Genomic DNA, 21953 nt, shown 5'->3' with positions numbered 1-21953 from the left:
ACATCAGTGACAAAAGCAAAGCAGAAGACACCGTCCCCCAAGGTAGGTCACCCAAATCAACTCTGGGGACCGATGAAGTTGGCCAAATTGCAGTTAGCTTGCTACTACATTCACTTCGATCATACTGGGAAGGAAGGTGCTTTCAGCTGAGGTACTAAGGCAAATATGACTGACTTCGCAAATTGGAAAGCATTCCTATAACCATCATAATCAAACAGGACCTCCTTTCTTTGCCCACCTCAATGTGGCACTCTAGAACTTTCTGCAATGATGGTCATGCTCTGTGTATGTGCTGCCAAATATGGCAGCCACTGGCCACATGGAGCTATGGTATACTTGAAACATAGCTAGCTAGTGTGGCTACAGAACTAAAATTTTAATTTAATTTTAATTTCAAATTCAAATTTAAATAGCCAACGTGGCTTTCCTTACTGCATTGACAGCATAGCTCTAGAGCTATGATCTAAGGTGGGTGTATCAACGAAATGGTCCTTATGTAGGTTTTATTTTTTTGTTCATTTGTTTCTGTATGTTTTGGAAGGTGTTACTGCAAATCTTAAGTCAAAGCAGAAGGAACTGGGAGCGACTTGTGTCCCCAGAGACTTGTCAGCTACAAGAACTTCAATCTATCAACTGAGCCCCCAAATTGAAAGACAAGGTGTATGGCTGAAGCCTGACAGTGGACATAGTCATTGAGAAAAACCCAGGAATGTAATTTTTGGTACAAAGTTTAGACAGAATCAGCCCAATCTTGCCATAGGATACATTCACAGATCAACCTAAAGTAACAAGGGGAGTAGGGGACAAAGTGGAGATCACAATTCATATCTGTAGCTAAACAATCTACATTCCTGATAAACACGGATCAATTATGAGATAATTGCTCACTTTAAGAAATGATTCCTTGATTCACAAAAGCGTTCTCCAGTGTTTAAAAAAAAAATACTGAAAATCAAAAGAATATTAATTTACATGATCGTTTCACGTTATAATGAGGATAATTCAGGACTTAAAAAAAATCTAAAACTCCCTCAAGTGGAAACTATTTGAACATTCTGGGCTATTCTTTTTAATTTTTGAAATTAAGCAATCTGAAATATATACTCTGGAAAAGGGCTTATAAATACACCACACATAAAATGCTTCTCTAGTTTCTTAGAAAGGAGCATTATCAAACAATATCTCTTGTGGAAGTCCTTGATTACATGGTTACAAAGCACAAATAAAAAAATTGGTTTGGAAAGCTCAATATATTCTGATACCAATATTGTACATGATACCATTTAATAGGACAGATCTAAAATTCACAGCTCAGAACAGTTTCCTAAACACAGAAGAGAAAGCAAACACATACAAGCTTACCTTGGTTTGTATCATTCTCTGTGGGATATTGTTCATGGCATTGGAAAGCCAACCTTCAAGGCTTTTTGCAAAATTTCGAATGGCTTGGGTCAAGGCACCTAAATGTTGAAGAATAAAAGCAGAACGAAAAAGCCACCAAAGAACATTAATCTTTATTCCAGAAGAAGAGAAAACATGAGTACATGACATCTGAAATAGCACAGATCTTATACTGTCCTCATTGATGAGACTTTTCTTTAACATAATTCCTAACTTTGAAAGCATCCAAGAATTGTATTTTGGGCTTTTCTTTTTCTTTTAAAGTTGTTTTTTTCCCAGGTATTTATGACACTTTGTTGGGAAATGAAAACATTCAAACATTTTTGCTTATAGCAACATATACCAGTTGTGAATATACTTATGGAATTTTCTACAACACTCTTTTCCTCAAGGGCTAAGTATTTTCTTTATAAATTTTTCATCTTGATTTTTCAAGCTCTAAATCTATTTTCCTTTCTTTAGTTAAAAAGAAAACAATGCAAAGCTTTCTCCCTTTCTCTACACATCTATTCATGCTAGAACATATTAATTAGAATAGCTATCTCTTACTCTTGTTGAAAATAAGGTAAAAATTAAAATTGCCTGACTTGAAAATTTTGGACAACTATTCTGTTTCACTTGGTAGGTAGAGATAAAAGATCATGTGATAAAACTGCTGTCCCATAGACCAATATTCTGAAGATATTCCTAAAATAGTCCATTCCATATTCTTCACCTATCTGTTAAGATCTGGAAGGGGACTAGGTCCCACGAGAGTAGCTTTTATGGTGGTCATCAAATGCCTAGAAGCATCAACAGTTATCAGGAATGACTACAACTATTTTCCAAGAAGGGACCTGCTTCCTGAGAGGGCTGTATAATAAAAAGAGAATTCTTCACTTGTTCAACAAGTAATTCAGTCAACAGTATTTTACGTCATCTGTACCCAAGGCTCCACAGTGTAGGGAGCAGTTTCAGACATTTAATAGATAAGTGTTTGAAACACCCACGACGTGAAGTTAAGCTCTGTGGGTTCCCTCTAATGTGGTAGGCAGTATAATTTGGAGTCTCCTATAAGAAATACGGAAGTTACGTTTTCCTCCAAAGCGCTCAAGAATATTAATGTTGATGCTGGGATTAAATTTCGTGGTTTTTCTTCCTGTGCTCAAAAGAGTCTGACATGCTTCTCTCTTACTTTTGGTAAAGCAGGGTTAGAAATAATTAGCTTGCTCAAGTTGCTTGTGAAAGATATAAATTTTACTAACTCAATCATGAAAACAACTGCTTTTTTAATCATTTCTTTAACTGGTCAAATGACAGAAGAGAGGTTGAAATGACTAAATTTTGATTAGGAAAAACACGTAAGAAATATCGACTCTTAACCATGACAATCATCTACTGGAAACACTGAGTTGGAAATTTCTTGAGAACTAATCTTGTGAAATTTCCAAAGCTTCCTACTTGAGCCAAAAAAGAAAAAAAGAAAGAAAAATATTTTTCTGCTGTCTTATGTACTAGAACCATGGAGGGCAGGCATGAATGGAAATGAAAAACAGTGAAAAAAAAATTTAACGACCCTTTTCGAAACTCAGGAATATTTTGTTTAAAATTCAGCGTGGCTATCTGTATTTTGCATGTTTTCTACTATTAATATATAATAATTATTTGATCTGAATAAAAAAAAACAAGAACTAAGAGAAGTTACTTTAAAAAAATATTTAGTATGGGTCTTGTTTTATCTAAACAAATTTGATGCTAGGAAGATTGTAAGATAAAAAGATTTTTTTAATGTCAAATGACTGTAAGTTTTTACTTTCTTGTACTAAGTGACATTTGGGGCCACCTTTACGTGTACTCATAATCGTACATAAGCGTTACCAGTTGAGTTCTTATACAATTCTTACACTTAACTGTTTTTCATTTTCAGATAAATGTATTTTAGACTATAGTAGCTTCAAGCTGACTTCAAATTAGTGTGATATGCAGACTTTTTTTTGGCTAAAAAAAGGAATCCCATCTGGACAGTAAATGGTAGAGTGAAGTACTAGTAGCCAGGAAAATATAATTTTTAAAAATAAAATTAAGTTTGCTCTCTCTATAGGGATTCGTGTCAGATCAAATTGTGCAGATTGACTCTGACAACTTTCTCTCATGAATGGATGGTTTAAAATTTAAAACTGTTCCACAGCTGACTTGTCTCAACCTGCTTGTGATTAATATTAAAATGCACACGATCAGAAGATAGCTATTTAAGCCGTATTTTAAGCTTTGTTTTGTTAGGTCTTGTTATAGAATCAGAATTAGATTTCCAAATGTACTTTGTAGGCTAGCACATTAATGTCCCTTGTAATTTCACAGAAGCTATAAAATTATGGTCATCTGAAAATTCCTGGAGTTGAGTTGTCTGCTGAACGTAGACAGACTTCTTGACAGAATAAATTGGTTTCTGAATCAAAATTAGAAAAAAAAAAAGTCAAGTGTATCGTGCACTTAAAATTATGAGGCTGAGAGTCAGCTAAAATGGATACAGGATGTAGGTTAGGGAACTGTTGACTTTACAAGTCCTGTGTTGCTAACAGAAGCAAAAGACTTCAGAATTGTTTAATGAATGTTGATGTTGTTGATTTTCCTCAAACAACAAAGAGCTCACCGACATCTCTTCTTGTATCTCATGAGAGAAACGGTACTTGGCGGGCGGTGGGGGGGGGGGGTGGGCAAAGATATCACAGGCTAAGGAGTCAGCCCTATGCAACTTCTCTTAAAAATCTCTAGAGATTATCACTCAGAGCACAGGGAGCAAGACAAAAACAAGGAAAATCGAGACTCTGGAACATAAATCGGTAGAGAATTTACACAGAAATTTTCCATGACAACATCACTTTTAATCAATCGTCAAGTCAGGAAACGTGGTGCAGAGAGAGTGGAAAATATTAGCAATTTATAAAAATGGGAGTCAGTGACAGATTTCTTCTTCTTTTTTTAAAACTTATTTCTAGAGACATGTACGTGTGTTCATTGATATTATATGTAAATGGGTGTCTAAATAGATTTCAAGATGGTGGGAAACATATGAAAGCACTCATATCTTCCACTGTTGTTTATCATATTGAGAAAAAAGAAAGTATAAACATACAAATGCTGGTATCTTCACCTTTTCTTCTACTAACTCCCTCCTTCATATTTTGTTATGATTTAGCATAAATCACCTGTAAACGGTGTGCTTGAAGTACATGGTTGCCAAGTTCATGAGCTGCGAGACAGCTTCCACCTTATTAATGTCACTGCGGAGTGGAAATTCTGTCCCAGTTCTTGAAAAGTTAAGGTCACTAGTATGTGCTCATAAAGATGTTGGCTAACATCCCTTCGACCACCTCAGACACAAGCATCCACAGTAGCATTTATATTGACACTTGCAGAAAACAGCTTTGTTGGCTACAAGGTAGTTTAATAAACACCATCACTGAAAAAAAGTCATCTGACTTATCTATGTAATTCCTATTTGCTTCGCGGTGGGAATACAATGCTCGTGTAGTTATATATATAGATTTTTTGCTCACAATGCCAGTTAACCATTCCTGTTAATGGAAACTGCATTTGTAGTTCTCGACATGATAGACGGGACAAAGTCAATGCTTTTATATAGGAATTCAACTTCAGTGGAACCCAAGATAAATTCATTTCAAATCAAAAGCAACCATGAAAGAGGCTAGTCTAGCAATTACAGATTTCAAAAACTTTCAGCTTTGTGAAGGAAACTGTGTCCTTGGGTAGAATAATCTTTACAAGGTTGGCTGGACTGGGAGTGTTCTTGCAATTAGTTATTGGGGCTGTCACACCTATAGGTTGCCTCTTCTATTGAAAACAAAACGAACACTTGGAGAACAGATCCTTTCTTTTCCCCGTTCCCTACAGTTTTGCTCTAGGCTGCTTTCATGAATACTCTTGTGTTGCATGGTTTTTGTTTTTGTTTTTGTTTTTATTGGCAAATCTAAATGAGATTAGAATCACCCTAGATTGCAACGTCACTTTCCCCAACTACTTGGGTGGAATGTATGAGAACAAAAGCATCCGTACTTGTCTGCATTTAACTTACTAGGAATAGGTCTAAGCACGTCGGGGATGAGAATCTCCACCAAAGCCTGGTACATCCCATGGTCACAGTTACACATCCATTTCAGGATAGACTCATGTTTGCACAGAGTTATCAGCTTTGCTTTCGGAAGTCGACTTTCTATTTCACTCAGATTGCTGGTGTGAATAAATGTAGCAAATGAATAGATGGCAAATGAGGATAAAAAAGAAAATGGACTTTAAAAATAGTTTTAGTTTATCAAATATCACTGAGGTTAGAACTATACCACCATTGCACTGGCACCATACGGCTGGATATACAACACGCCCCCAGAGCTGCCTACGCACGTTAATACTTTCTGACGGTATGAAAGGTAGATATGACACTCATTCCATGAGGATGAAACAGCTCTACCACAGTCCCCCAAATCAATAAAAATGGGAGCTACAACACACACCCTGAAACCTCAAGAGAGCAGTTTGTGGTTCACTTCAATCTAGTCATTTAATGTTATCAGGTAAGGTTCACAACTGGTATACATATCTCTAATTTATTAGCTCTGACATCTACTCAGCCATGAAAATGAATTGGAAAAGCATATTGATTCTGACCTTGATTCAGTGATGGTAGTGCCGTCGGTCGGAGTCGAGGGAGAATAGCGCCAGAATGTTTGCCACAGTTTTTCTATCAGGCTAAACTGAAGATTCACAACAACGTCCAATATTGCCTTAAAAAAACAAAACGGTCATCAGTGTTACCCTACCATGCTCCTGAGGGGGATGTGTGAGGAGCGCGTCACCCATCGGGATGGAAATGGTGAGGACGCCTGGGGGGCAGGCATAAGTTGGACGGTGAAACTGGAGCACGATTTGCCGATGGAAGTGGGTAAACCAAAGCGCTTAGGCAGGGAGAACATAACTGGAGAGACTGACAGGGTGATGTGTATTCCTCGCGTGATGGCCTCATCTCCTTGCGTTACCCCTCTCTTTTCTCTCGCTTACTTCCCTTGCTCTCCATTGTCTTCTCTTACTTTTCTTCCACTCCTTCCCACACTGCTTCTTTCTGCCACCACGACTGCGGCCAGGCCAGTCTTCGCATTCTTAGACCCAACAGGACACAGCCCCCAGGGCCAGGTGAGCCCACGGCCATCAAAGAGGGCAGAAATAAAGGGTGTGGAGCTGCTCATGCAGGGCAGACAAGAGTCAAGGCTACATGAACCTGTCCTGGGGCTGACCATGATTCCAGAATGTTCCCAGGAAACCAGAGGCTGGGGCAGGAACCACAATGGGGCTGGCCTTCAGAGGACAGCATCCATCTGGGCAGAAAAAGGGCACCTCTTTGGTCAAGCCATGTCTTCGCTTCAATCCTACCTCTGCTCCTTCCCTTTAGAGAGCAGCTTTAAGACTATCGCCTCTTCTAACCTTGGGGGCAGGGCCCTCATCTCCTCCTCCTCCATTTTATCTCCTAGAACCATTTCCCAGCTGCATCAAAGACATTTTTTTTTTTTGACGATGCTAAAATTTGCCCCCTTCATTAAATTTTGATGATCATATTTAATTTCACCCTGCCATCGCAATTAGTTTATAAATTCGCCTTCAGATAAAAGCAGTCACAAAACCAAAGAATAACTTGTTTGGGCAAAGAACATGTGATTCTGTGATTATTTTGAGCATAAAAGACAGAAGTCATCAGCATAATGTGCTTGGTGTCGTCAGCACTGAGAACGAGGACAGGTAAAACAGCCGAGCAAGATCTACAAAATTCCTAGAAGCAAGGAGAACACTGGGGGCAATCAAGAGAGTCAATCTGGGCATTTGAGGCAAAAAGAGGAAACTATACCTTCCTAATTCTAGAGTCTGTGAAACCCATGCAGGTCTCTGACCCTCTGTATGTTACAGAGAACAACTGGTCTTTTTTTTTTTTTTTTTTAAAGATTTTATTTATTTATTTGACAGAGATAGAGACAGCCAGCGAGAGAGGGAACACAAGCAGGGGGAGTGGGAGAGGAAGAAGCAGGCTCCCAGCGGAGGAGCCTGATGTGGGGCTCGATCCCAGAACGCTGGGATCACGCCCTGAGCCGAAGGCAGACGCTTAACAGCTGTGCCACCCAGGCGCCCCAACAACTGGTCTTCTATACACACACTCTGAGACCAATTCAAACGTTAAGCAGAATATGTTTGCAGCACGTTAATGAACACACTTCTCACCCTTTGATATTAGGAACAAGAAAGATGCAAGTGTAAGCCTGGAAAGTAACAGGCAGCCAGATGTCCCAACTCCCAGGCAAAAATGTTCTCAAGGGGCAAATTATTATTTTTTTCCCCAAGATTTATTTATTTATTTTGAGAGAGAGCCAGAGAGCCAGAGAGCCAGAGCATGACTGAGCGAGCACAGGGAGGGGTGGAGGCAGAGTGAGAGAGAAACTTGAGCAGACTCTGTGCTGAGCACGGAGGCGACCCCAGGCTGGATCCTCACGACCCTGAGATCACGACCTGAGCCAAAACCAAGAGTTGGGCACTCAACTGACTATGCCACCCAGGCGCCCCAAGGCAAATTATTATATTGCTTTCTCAATTGTACCTTAGGCACATTCCAAGAGATATCTATCACTAAAACAACTATTAATATCATATATAATACCTACATATCTCTATCTCTGAGACTGCTATAAGAAAGCTAAGCTTTTTAAAAAATAAAACCAATTACTGTTGCAGCAACTTGTGTAGAAAATTCTACTTGTGCCTTCCATAAAAAAACTAGTGATACTTATAAAACAGCTTTGATAAGCGAATTGTGAGAATTCCAAAAAATAGGCAAAACAGGTAGATTAATCTTTCTTAAAAACATAAACTGTACAGAATATGAAAAAAATAAGGCAAGGAAAGAATTCGGTGCATCTTACATTCGGTATCTCTCCAAATTAAATAATCTCAAATAATTCTTTTGAAAAGGACATTCACATCAGCCTCACTTGAGACATTTTTACAAATGAATAAAACATTTTACCATTTGTCCACCTACTTTCAAATATGTTCAGACTAAAATATATAGGCAAATGTATTTTTAAATAATCCTTATTGTACTGGCTTAGGGCAAGTGACTATTTACAGGACGGGATATGAGACTTAACAACCTGTACTTCAAAAGTTTGGAAGCTGGAGATGAAAAAAATAATTGAAATTCTTCTTTTTCACATAATTGGAATTTCTTTTTCATGCCTCACAAGAGATGGCATGAGTGCTGGTAATTCGGAAATAAGTGCAGATCATTCTATGGTCTCTGTGGACTGCCATTTCCCACACAGACTGATTACCATACACGTCCCTATCTCTTCATAGAGACTATTCCTGAATGTTGGTATGCTAATGAAATTTTTGTAATCCAAAAGATATTTTCATCTTTCATCTTATTAGTGGAGTTCTCCACTGAGAAGAAGCTTACTGGACTTTCTTTAGTAATATAAATAAACCCTGCTCCTATTTATATTTTTAACAAATAAAAGAAACTTAAACCCAAATTATATCTGCGTAGGTTGGTTTGCTTAAAGCAAGATTCACCTGAACACAGAGGAATGAGAAATTGCTTAGAGAATCTTTATATAAATCTTTATTGAATATACATGATATCCATGTACAAAGAAAGACTTTTTTCCGAGATACGTGAGGCTCATCCAGAAATTCTCTAATGTTGGGAGAAGCACAGTAATCAAAGAGAGACGAGTATTAAGGGTCTTTCATCATTCCAAGAAATGTTGGAAACAAACCAGCAGGACATGTTGAAAAACAATTTTGGTACATGGTTTGTTAAAGACAGAACTTGCCCTTGGTTGTTAATAATCCAGCACCCTTGACAAGCACTCAGATTCACTCAAGCAGTTTGTATTTCTGGAGTGGGAAAAAAATCTGTGAATGCTATGAGCTGAGACTTCGCACTGCATACTGCATTGTCAGCAGTCAGGACGACTGCCCATGAAACCCCAAGGAATATCTTTTACTCCTAAGCAGATCACAAATAGTCCTGGAATAAAGCTACTTAAATTCTCAATAGACTCCTCTTTCAAAAGGAGAGGCACTTAAGAAAATTCTTATTGCAATCCGTTATGCCCTTTCTGCCAGGTGAGCTGCAGGTATATTAAAACGCTTGCTTGGAGAGAGTTCACCTCCTGGAGACAATGAGCCAATTCTGGTGGGGAATACTCAGAAAAAGGAGTACAAGCAGGGATGGAAAATACCAAGAGAAACTTTAACCACAAAAACAAAACAAAACTAGAGCCTCAATAATCCCTGGAAGGAACATCTAAAATGCTTCATTAAACATTTCTAGAACACATCTTTTTCCTCTTTTTTAAAGCTTATGTATTTATTAATGTAATCTCCACACGCAACAAGGGGCTTGAATTCATGACCCGAGGTCATGAGTCGCATGCTCTTCTGACCCAGAAAGGCACCCCTCAGAAAATATTTTTGATAGAAATACATAGTTACGGTGTAAAATTCAAAAGGTTAAAAGAGATATCGAACAATTAATTCTCTTCTGCCAACTCCCAGTCATCCAGTTACCTTCACAAAGGCAGCCACCATTAACACACTAACATTTTGTTCCTTCTCCTGGAGAGATTTGTATACACGTTCCTTTTCACTCAAATGATAGTATACGATACACGCTATTTCACATCTTGCTTTTCCCTTAAAAATAAATCCTGGAACTTTTTACACATGAGTATGTCTAGAGGGGTCTGTTCTTTTTAATGGCTGCATAGTATTCCACTCTAGAGACTGGACCGTGTTTTATTTACTCAATTCCCTTTTAGATGTGGAAGCTAAAACCAATCTTTTGCACTAAAAACAATTATGCAACAAGTTCGCTTGTACAGGTCATGTCTTAACCCGTATTACGGATTTTCTAGGGTATGTACCTATAAGTGGAATTGCCATATCAAAGGATTCAGATTAGGAGATGCTAAGAAGATGGGCAGTAAAATGTGTTCTCCCTTTCCCACATCCCTCGTATCTTCAGTCTGAGGCAAGAAGAACGATGAACTTCTGAGTGTTCAAAGATATGTGAACTAACTTCCCCTGTCCTCTTGGAATAAGTTGGATTATTTTGTCTTAGCAAGTTGTCTGGCAAAACTTAGCATGCATTCCTACTGTGTTTGAAAAAACTTACCTCACAGTGCTCTCGATAAAGACTCTGCAGTGACTTGATATCCTCAAAGGTAGTACCATCTGGCAGAGAAGAGATTTCAACTTCTCCAAACTCTGGAAGTGCTCGAGATGCATCTGTTGCCATGACAACACAACAGAAAAAAAAAAAAAACATTGTAGATTGTGCCAATTACAGATTAATGAGGGGAAATTTAAGATAGACTAAGAAAGGAAAAAAATGTAAAGGCCAGAGGTCCAATGATTAAGAACTTTTCATAGTAGTATTTTTCAAACAAAATGTAGCAACATCATTAGTACAAAAGAATAGAGGAAGAACTAAAAAATTGTGGAGGAACAATTATACTGGAAGTAACAAACCATGATGTCTCTCAACATAGGGCCCCTATTAAAAGGAAAATATCTCGAGCTGGCCAGTATCAATTTAAGTTATTTTTATTATTATGTGACTTTAAAACATAAAAAAATAAACCTAGCTTCACACTCGTTATGCTCATACCTCGCATATCATCGTAAACCAAGGCTACGGAATGAACCCAAATAAAACTACAAAAATCACATTAAACGTAACAACATGAATTTGATATGACGGATGAGGCTGCTGTCCTATAACTAAATTACCTCTTGCAACATGAATATGGTATTGATTGCTGCGGCCCAGGTCTTTTGAGTTTGGCAGGCCTATACCAACATGTACTGCCTGGTGGCTGGTTCCCCCATTAGTCCTCTGTATGCAAACGAGCTGTGGAACTTTCCTCCACCCAGAGCACTGGGACATCATTTAGCCTTCCCTTGGGATGAATTACATAACTTATGTAATTTCCATAGTAAGTCTCTCCCTGTTCTTTTCTCATGAGCTCTGGACAATCAACGCAATACACTTTGATGCCTGCTTTATCACAAATTCAAATACAAATGTGAAAACTAAAACCGCAGAACAGTATTTATTCTCCTCTTCTAGATAGCCCAGAATAGGCTTTTATTATTTCTTTATAGATTCGAATTGAAATAAAAACACAAAACAAAAAAATTAAAATCCTTGTTGAGAGCTCGAGGCTCTAAAGAGTCTACGTGAGGACTCCAGGGTGGGAGATGCTGCCGTCGTGCGTTCAACTTCAGTAGCTTCTGTGACCTGAGAGTCCTTTTTAGTTGTTTGTCAGAAAGTGCACATAGACAAATACACACACACAACGCATACACAGGCGCACTCTTTGAGAGCTTCTATTTATCTCGGTCTGTTGTAAGGAAGCGACACGGGTTTATCGCTAGAAGAGCTGTCCATTACGGTGCCATTTTTTGCACCGGTAGCTATGACCAGAATATGCAGAATGTTCAAGTTCCACTTCCTCACTCTCTAAAATGACAAGCAACATGTGTACCATCTACAAAATTACAAAAATAGGATATACAGGATCACTTTAAAAGAATGACTTACTTTTTTTTTAAAGTTTATAGGAATTTCTCTTTTTCTAACCTGAGACTACGCATTTGCAACTTTATACACAGGAAATGAGAGTTCTTGTGGGCACCTGAAGTTTACTGCTCAAAGTAAAGACAACATAACTTTGATCACGGAAGCCCAATTAATTCAAATTCCGCAAGACAACTTCATAGCTATGAGCCTTTAATTCCGATGCATTTAGAAGTCCTACACAACTTGAGATTTTTTGAAAGAAGATTTAGTGAACGTGAGGCAGTAGAAACGGTCTAGAACTCTCCCATGAAATGCAGAGTTTCAGCACACACACACACATCTTACCGTTAGTTCACACCTGTAACGGACATAGCACTTGGAGAAAACACTACTATTGTTCTCTGGTTTTCAATGTCCTAATAGCAACTAGACTATACATTACACCTTAACATACCTAAAAACTGTTGATGATGTTGACTTTGGGCTATTACAGTTTGCTCAACAGATGTGCCGGTCTGTTGACCACTTCCTGTGAAACCATCTGCAACCCCATCCACCTTCTGCATAGGCTTGTACCTAAAAATATTAGATGGGAAAACAAACAAACAAACAAACAAATCAAATTATTCCCTGTTTTCTTGCACTACACAAAACTCCCGAGGCATCTGATTTTACTCTATTTTCTATAATGTTTCCTGATAGTTGGAGGATTTTTTTTTCCCTAACAGTCTCATAAAGTTAGGATGAAGAAATTTTTTCAATTGTGAAAAGAAAAAGGGGAGAGGGATTTGGGAAGGGGACCAATTTTTGAAAATTCAGAAATTTGTCTAAGAACAAAAGAGTTACGAGGTATTTCTTTGGATAGCGGTGACAAAGATCCCTGTGATAACACGCAGTGTGAACATAACTTTTAATGGCCAGTGGATGAAGGGAAAACATTTTAAATACATTGGGACTTGAATCTGAAATAAGATCTAGGAGCTGGGGACTGAGCAATGGTAATGAGTGGCTTTCGACTGATTAATACCTCTCGTACATGATTCAGCCTACAAATTCTACCCTACTCTTTTTCATATTTCCTAAAGCCTCCCATGCATCTCAACACAGTCATCTCTGTGGATCCCTAACCTTGTCTGCAAATACAAAGACCGTGTGCATCAGCTTGCAGCAAAATACATGCAAGAATCCACCTACAAACCTAGGTTACCAAATTTAAAAAATAAAAAGGATCAAAGTCCACTACAGTCATGCATTTAACTTTAGGTCCTAATCATACAAATTAATGAACTTTCCTGCTAAGACAGAGAAAACAGGCTTCAGCAGCATGGGCGAGAAGGAAAGGCTGCTTGGGAGAGAAACAGCACATATGAAAAAAAGGCCTGGGCAAGTCTCCTAAGATGAGCGAATACAAAATAGGAAATAAGCAGCAACTATAAATTCTTCTTTTTCTAAGATTTCATTTATTTTCCTTCATGTTAGAAATTTAGGGGAAAAAAGATGAACATAAGAAAAGATTAAAATCTACAATAAGCTTAGTACCTAGAGATAGCATTCACTGTATGTTTATTGTCCCATTTTCCCCCATTTCTCATTATATTTGTAAACAAGACCACCTAATATTCTCTACACCCAGACGCTTGACTCTAACATTAATACCATAAGTCAACTGCATCACTGATATGAAATTACTATGAATAACAATGTCCCCGATACATGAACAGGGCACACCCAAAGGCACCTTCACTCTGACGGCAGATAGGAAATGAATGGACCTGGTGAGACATCGTGCAAACTAAGGCACAGGTTGCATTCGGAAATGACGCCATCTTGAATGTTATTCATTAGAACTTAAATAAACAAAACGTCCAAGAAAAACGGCCTGTCCTCGTAATGGCATTTACATTCATTGCTTCTGTGACAGGATCTCACAGAGAACTACGAAAAGCAAACATAAGGTCAGAAAGTAAACAGGGTGGGAAAAGAGGGCAACACACTTCATCTGTGTTATCATCTTTGTGATAGCTCCGTGCCACCCAAATGTGGATTGTTATTTTCTAATGACACTGAACAACTCAAACCTTTCTTTTTATTTAATGGGGAAAAAAAAAATCTGAATTTTCCACTGGGGCCATACCAAGCGATGACAGAAGGGTTAGTACTATTCTGTGCTAGAAGTGTCATTTATGAAAAATTGAATCTTTAAATTTTTTTCCTCCTTAAAGAATCATCCCAGAGAGGCAAAAAAAAGACTCGGTGAGTCAAGTACTTTGAGTAGTCATGAGGGGAAGCAGTTGCCAACCATTCTGTTCTGGAAGACTTGAATGACTTTATCCTTGGGGAAGTTCCTCACCCTCATCGGTCCATTCCAGGCTTCATTTGATTTTAGCCCCCTTTTATCAGCTATGAAATTTTCTACCACTAACAGAACAGGCTGAAATTGTTTAAACATATTTCTTCATTTAACTTAATGGAGTTTGGGATTTGTGGAGTTAGTACACGGAAATGGTTAAAAGGATGTGAATTATTTACACTGCAGTAGGGAAAATGGAAAGATTTCCTATAGACTTCAATTCTACTGAATTTTAATATGGGATTAGAAAGTAATTATGAGACTTTGCCCGGCTATGCTTTATCAAGCTTCCTTTGTCCTGCACAGCATCTAGTATACCACACGTGCTTCATAGGCAGAAATGTCAAGGACAAGTAAAATTTAACCATAAGAGGAAATGACGGATATTCCTTTCAGAGTGTAAGTTTTCAGAGGACAGATGCTGTGCCACAAGCTACTCGCACACAGTACTTATCAAGCCTGTAGCCCGCAAGCAAAATTATCTGCTTCTTCAGAAAGATGAAGACAGAGGAAATTCCTAAGGGAAAGAAATATGATATTTTTAATAAGCACTCAAAATCAGAGCACATTATAATTAATGTATGATTCATAATAAGGATATTGAGTGGGAAGCGCTGATTAGAGGTACACTATATTATACAGGAGATGGAAAATACATCAAGATTAGCTTGTAGATAAAAAGGAAATTGGTAAATTCTGGAGAAACCATGCAGGTCAGTCAGTACTCCAGAACAAATCTTATATAAGAAAGGTAACAGGGAAAAAAAAAAAGAAAATTCAGTCAGAACCGAGAAATGAGAGGATTTATTCTAACCATAAGAGTAGAAAGGTGAACAGTGGACTGAATGGATACACTTTGGTTGCCTTGTCAGTAGGACCACTGTCTCCTTAGAGAAAGGTGGGGGTCCAAGTCTGGGAGCGGTGTGGGCCATAACGATATCAGGAAGGGCAGGAATATGACTCATATACAAGAGTAGTTAGTATTCCTGTAAGCCTCTGACAGAGCTCCCCAGTAATGCTGATTTTTGCATTTCCGGTTTTGTCTCAAGTAACAAGTCACGTAGTGGCATATCTTCAGTGTATTGCCTGACATGGGATTGGCACTTAGAAGCCCTAGAAATCAGAAACACTGGACAGAGGAAAGCTGGATGTTCATTTTCCTGACACTCTGTCTAAGGAAAACATCCTATCACTACCATCACCTCAGGGTTGAGTCTTCCCTGAGGAGAAAGTTTAACAGGAAGTCAAGGAGAGCCACATTAAAAATAGGCTGAATATCTGTGGTAACTTATTCTTCTTGGAAGAAACAGTTAAAGATGATATCATTATACATTAGGTCCTGAAACCTAAATGTGTATCAGTATCTGGGTAGCTTTTCAGAAAGCTCAAATGCTAGCTCACCCTAGACCTACCCAGCAAAATCTTTAACGTGGGGCTTAGGAATTGACTACCTTAACGAGCCTCCCAGATATTTCTTGAGTAGCCTGCCCAGAACTAGCCTGTGGGAGCCTCTTGGCCCAAAATAAGTTCCTTTAGGTCAATGTTGTACAAGTAAAACCATCACATCAGAGAAAAGTCATTTTTTATAAACTAAGTCCTTAATTTTTAATTTGTTCCCAATAAACTACATTTAGAATCTAAATAAATATCACTGAGTGGCTAATGAATGAATGAATGAATGAATGCTCAAGGGAATATATTTCATTTTATCCTACCACCAATTGATCGTAACAACTATCAAATCGATTTAACAAATATTTATTGAGCATTTACTATGGGGAAAGCACAGCAGAGGCCTGGTTTCGAAAAGGCCGTGCATAAACAAAATTTTTCCAGGATGTTTCATACATTCTATTGACTCACATGAGTATTCAACATTATGTTAACCCTGGTGGAATTTCAACTGACGTTTTGGCATTGATACACAGCTTTCCGACTTCCTGCCTCTCTGCCTTCTTCATAAAGTACCATTTAAACACTAAGCGAAATAAGTCAAGCAGAGAAAGACAATTATCATAGGATTTCTCTCATCTATGGAACATAAGAACTAGGAAGATTGGTAGGGGAAGAAAGGGAAAAAGAAAGGGGGGTAATCGGAAGGGAGGATGAAGCATGAGAGACTATGGACTCTGAGAAACAAACTGAGGGCTTCGGGGGGGTGGGGGAATGGGATAGACCGGTGATGGGTAGTAAGGAGGGCACGTATTGCATGGTGCACTGAGTGTTATACGCAACTAATGAATCATCGAACTTTACATCAAAAACCAGAGATGTACTGTATGGTGACTAACATAATAAAAAATATTATTATAAATAAAAATAAATAAACACTGAATTGTAAAAACCAGAGACACTTCCTACTGAAAAGTTTCTTGTTGAATCCTTTATAAAAACTGAACTTTTTAGTATTTAAGAGTATCTTCTCTCTTCACCCCATTTATTTTACAAATTCAATACTTTCAGATGATGTTTTCTGACAGCAGATTCTTAGTGCTCCTGAGTTGTACATGCTCTGAGAAAGACCTGTGCTTCATCAAATGAGGAAACAGCTCTTGGTTTCCAAATTAGTAAGAGGCAAATGATCATTTTAACAGCTTGCAGCTCCATGGGCAATCAAAGCTAAAGTTGTTAATGATTAAGAAATCAAAGAAAGTCTAATGCTTTAATAGCGGAGTGTATGCATGAAACCTGTCACTAACACAGAAAACATGGAAAATTGTTAGGAATCTTCCCCCATGGGGTTAGTCATAGCTGTTATTTAGAACTTGGACAGCTGGAACTCTACTGTAAAATAATATCTAATTCTGTCAATAATCACATGTACAGACACTGAAGGAATCCAACGAGAGGCAAAGAATGGCCTATATTTACTCTGTTATATTTATTATATTTAGCAGTATTACAATTTTCAACGGACTAAATGAAACATTGGGAAAAGTCCCTCTTGAAGCAGGTGAAAAATTCACAGGCAAAACGCAACATCTCAACTGCATGGGCCAACCGAGTCTTTATAATTCTAGAAAGTACCCAACCATTTGATCTGCATGAGCCAATCTAAATGTTGAGCTCCGAATCGGGACAAGAGGCTAAAATTTTCTATTGGAATCTTGAGATTCTCTTTGGAACAACTGTCCCAGAAAATCTTGAGATGACTTGAGGTCTGAAGCCAGGTAAAGTATGAACAGATGAGAGGAAAATACGGAATGCTGGGAGCGCCTTTGTTTCAGAATGCAAACTGACTCCTTGATGTCACACTAAATATGTCTGTGTCGAAATGACTTCCAACATCAACCCTGCTGGTTAATGACAGTTACTCTGTCTTTTCAAGCCTTGTTGGTGGCTCTTGAAGTACTTGTCTCTTCATTAGCTCTACATCTATAATTGGGCGAGGAGAGGAGGGAAAAATTAAATTCAGGGGGGGTTGCTGTATTCATTGCAGCAGTTTTAGAAAATGTGGGAGAGGCAGGGAAAGGAGGAGGTCGTTTGCTGAAATAAAAGATCATTCATTCACTTAACAAATATTTACTGAGTGCTGACAATGTGCTTGGGGCTGAGGATGTAATGTTGAAAGAGCCAGACGCTATTCTCATGAATTTCTTCAAGGGGTCCCCATCACAAAGGCAACTTGGGATTCATGTGTCGAACTGGTGTAGTCTTGCTACAAATACACACGACACTTCTTTGATCTAGAGCTGGCCTTTCCTGTTAAACTGATTCTACAGGGATGCGCCCCCCTCCTTCTTTGGAAAATAACCACCTGACTCCACCTGATGCCAAGAGGGCAACAACCACAAAGAGAACCTGGGGCTCTAAGGAAAAACAAATTAGTGAGTTTCTCGCATACAGCAAAATTAAATGGGCCTCCATTTCCTTATCAGTAAACAGCCCATGTAATTGCCAAAAGAGATCTTGCATAGAAAGTGTTTACTGAAAGACATTTAAAATGTTCAATAAATGTTTATCAAGAGGGTAAGTGGTGACTGTTACCATTAACAAACTTTACACGAATTACTATAGTTCATAGTTACTGAATCGTGATTAATTTTGATTCTCTGATCTTCAGTGGAAACTATCTTTACATCGGGGACCACTGCAGTGGCACAGTGAACATTAGATCCTTGGGTGCCAAGATTCCTTGTTTCCAGAAGCCAAAGGCGCAGGCACATGATCATCTTCTCACGAGGACGCCAGCCAGCCTGCGCCGCCTAAGAGCAACCTACTGGCCCTAGAAGCTCTCCAATGACCCCCAGGGATTCATGTTCCAGGAAAGGAGAATAAACTATTAACATCATCAAAGCTGAAAACCACTTGCCTTGGAGATATAAAGAAATGGAAGTCAAAAGTTGCCCAATTGCTAGGATTCATTCTTCTCTGAAATGGCCTTATTCTTAAAGAAATAATTGTACTCTAGATTACGTAGAAATAATAGTATTAATAATAATAATTTACCTAAGACTTGAATGTTCCCAATTATTTAAAACAAAAACAAAACCTTTATAAACTTTTTTTCCACCTGAACTTCAGAACAATCTGTGAGGTAGTCTACTATGAATGTCCACTTTGCAGATGGAGAAACCAAGGTTCTGAGAAGTTTATTCACACACACTGCAGAAATGCCAGACCAGCCTATCCTCACGTCCCTATTTCCCAATCTTAAATATAGGGTGCCTTCCACTAGCCTGGGAAGTCTATATTAAGGAAGTTCTTTTTTTGTGTTTTTCTCTTAAAAGATTTATTTATTTATTTGAGAGAGAGAAAGAGAGAATGAACATGACTGGGGGGAAGTGCAGAGGGAGAGGGAGAATCTCAAACAGACTCCCCACCAAGCGTGGAGCCCCACGTGGGGCTCGATCTCATGACCCCGAGATCATGACCGGAGCCGAAACCAAGAGTCAGACGCTCAACCAGCTGAGCCACTCGGGCGCCCCTTAGGGAAGGTGTTCTAATGCCAAGGGCTCGTGTTCTCCCTCACTCCTTAGGAACACGCGTGCTTCCATATCTGTCTACAGCAAAGCAAAAGCAGCCTTGTCGTGCCATCTTCTTTCCAACTGGCCAGTTTCCCTCCTCTCAGTCCTTCTTTCACAGAATCAGAGGTGACACCTGTCCTCACCAGTTGGGACACACTCACTGAAGTGTGATTTTTCATTTTATTTCATGTGCACAAATTTATCACATGTATGTTTCTGTTTGGGTTATCTTCCCTCTTTAAAGGGGGCATTCTTGTGAGAACAAAGACAAGAGGACTGGGTTCTTGTCTTGGTTGCTATATGATTGTTGGATAAGTTTCTACCCTGATGGACTTCAGTTTTCTCATCAAGAGGATGCACTGGACTGGGGGATCTCTTCCTTCCAGCTGTAACAGTCTATGATTCTGTGGTATCTCTTTTAGATGTGATGGACAATATTCTGTATGCAACTGCTGGCAGTTACGTGTTTGTTGAAGGAACGAAAAATGCACCTTAATATTTTGAGAACGGCCACTGAGATCAAACACAGCCCAGCACACTGTCAAAAGCACTTGGCTTCATTCCACCACCTTTGCTACAAGGATTTGGAAGAATAACTCAAATATGTATGCCGACACTCTCTAGGTGCTTCTGTTAAATATTAAAAATAAACTGCAGCAAACATTTTTATTTGGTTTGTAGACCTGAGAAGTCCTGATCTCCTTTTTGTTCTATAATAACCTAATTTATTTATTGTCCAAATTAGGGCAAGCAAATTATCTATGAGTGAATTTCCTTGAAACCGAAGATGACATTTAAGTGCTGAAGTTATTTTCATATGAAATATTTTCAATAGAAGATATTAAAAAAAAAAAACTAAAACAAATGATTACACATTCTCCTGCATTCTTACCCAGGATACTTTACCTCTTTTCGATCACCCATGATGTCATCAATAAGCCAAAGTTATTACACTGTGTTAGACTAGATTCCAGTCGCTGACTAATGATACTCAAAACTACGGGAGTACCTGGGTCTACCTGTCCCTCCACTGCATGTGCACACACTTCTGTGTCAATTAACCCGAAAGCAACCAGAAGACCCTTGTCAACTTGTCAGTTACATTTCCTCTTGCCAGCTGTGTCTATCTCATGATTGCCTACGAATCAAGTGGGCTCTAATCTGCTCTTTTAGTTTAGGTACATGGCTTGAGGATGGCTTCATCTTGTCAATTAAGCTAAACTACGGACTCTGTGACAGCTGTTTTTTCAATCAGAAGCTGTTTCCATTTATTTCCAGACTCGTGGTGGTGTTGCTGGGAATCGGATTTGTAGACAAGTGGGAGTTTCCTCTACTACCCCATCAAATCTTCAAATGAGATACCAAACATAAAGGGTTTCTAAAAGTTAAAGTTATACGAACAACAATCATCAGTACTTCTCCAACTACTACGATTCCAAACTTCACAAAAAACGTACAAATTGAGCTCCAAAACTTCACTTCTATTTAATCAAATGATCACTGCATATACTTGAGTTTTCATTCCATAAGAACACATAAAACATGTAACTTTATACCACGGAAGATGTGCACTTGTAGATACATGCACTAATGCTCTGAGCGTTGAGACTATTTGAATATTCTAAAATATTAACTACAAGTAGCTGCTATAAAATATTTTAAACCTTTCACATGTCACTTATATTTTAACAAGAATGGCAGGCTCTTCTTATGTGAAATTTAATATATTCAATAGACTCATTTGAGTCTTATAAGCCATAAGACAAATGATACAATACTTTTCTTTTTTCCATGGTTTTTCAACAAATACTCTTAACCCTGACATCGAGACTTAGGGAGAGAAACTCTCCCTCTTCTGCCAAGTGCTTCTGCACAATGGGATAATTGGCTTCACTGAAGGCCTATTAATGTGGCCAGTTGGTAGAATCCTTCAGAGATAAAACAGAAACCTCCCTGCATCCTGCTAATCCCAACGAGGGGTCTGTGAGGTCGACAACAGTAACACGGCAGTCAGTTAGCAAGACACCATTCCAAGAGCAACTGTCCATAATCCAAAACTTCTATCATTAAAAACAAAGAAACAAACGAACAAAAAACAAAGAAAATTTCAGTACCACTGGCCTTGAACAACACGCCTCAACTGCGCAGATCCACTTACACACAGAATTGTTTTCAATAGATACAATACTGTAAATGCATTTTCTTGACGATTTTTTTAGTAACATTTTTTCCTAGCTTACTTTATTCTAAGAATACACTGTATTCTTGTCTACTTGTCGAGAATACAACATACAAAATGTGTGTTAATCGCCTTTATATTATCGGTACGGCTCCTGGTCAACATTAAGCTATTAGTAGTTAAGTTTTTCGGGGAGTCAGAAGTTATACCCCAGATTTTGGACTATGTGGGGGAATCAGTGCCCCTAATTCCCTGTTGCTCAAGGGTCAACTATACTTCTTTGGTCTTTCACATTCTTATTTCACAAGAAAGCAAACACTATAAGGAACTAAAGTTGGTACAATTTATTAGCATCACTGAGAATTTTATATCCCTTCTTAAATACATCCACATTACATCTGATTCTAAAAGCTATTACAACTAGACTGA

General features: G+C 38.5%; 1 protein-coding gene across 10 annotated transcripts in view; it reads right to left on the bottom strand.

Annotated features, from left to right (window-relative positions):
- RFX3 (regulatory factor X3) overlaps positions 1–21953 on the bottom strand; it is a 439811-nt gene that overhangs the window by 44412 nt on the left and 373446 nt on the right. For all 10 annotated transcript variants that reach the window (XM_057305525.1, XM_057305524.1, XM_048218289.2 and 7 more), the window contains 5 exons: positions 12483–12604; positions 10619–10731; positions 6064–6179; positions 5474–5628; positions 1363–1460 (listed from right to left, as the gene is read on the bottom strand). In XM_057305525.1, coding sequence (XP_057161508.1) covers positions 1363–1460; positions 5474–5628; positions 6064–6179; positions 10619–10731; positions 12483–12604 — 604 coding nt within the window. The remainder of the gene's footprint in view (positions 1–1362; positions 1461–5473; positions 5629–6063; positions 6180–10618; positions 10732–12482; positions 12605–21953) is intronic.

The sequence above is a fragment of the Ursus arctos genome, unplaced genomic scaffold (assembly GCF_023065955.2).
Source record: "Ursus arctos isolate Adak ecotype North America unplaced genomic scaffold, UrsArc2.0 scaffold_33, whole genome shotgun sequence".
Lineage (NCBI taxonomy): Eukaryota > Metazoa > Chordata > Mammalia > Carnivora > Ursidae > Ursus > Ursus arctos.
The sequence above is the reverse complement of the archived record's forward strand: the minus strand, read 5'-3'. Positions and strand labels throughout refer to the sequence as shown.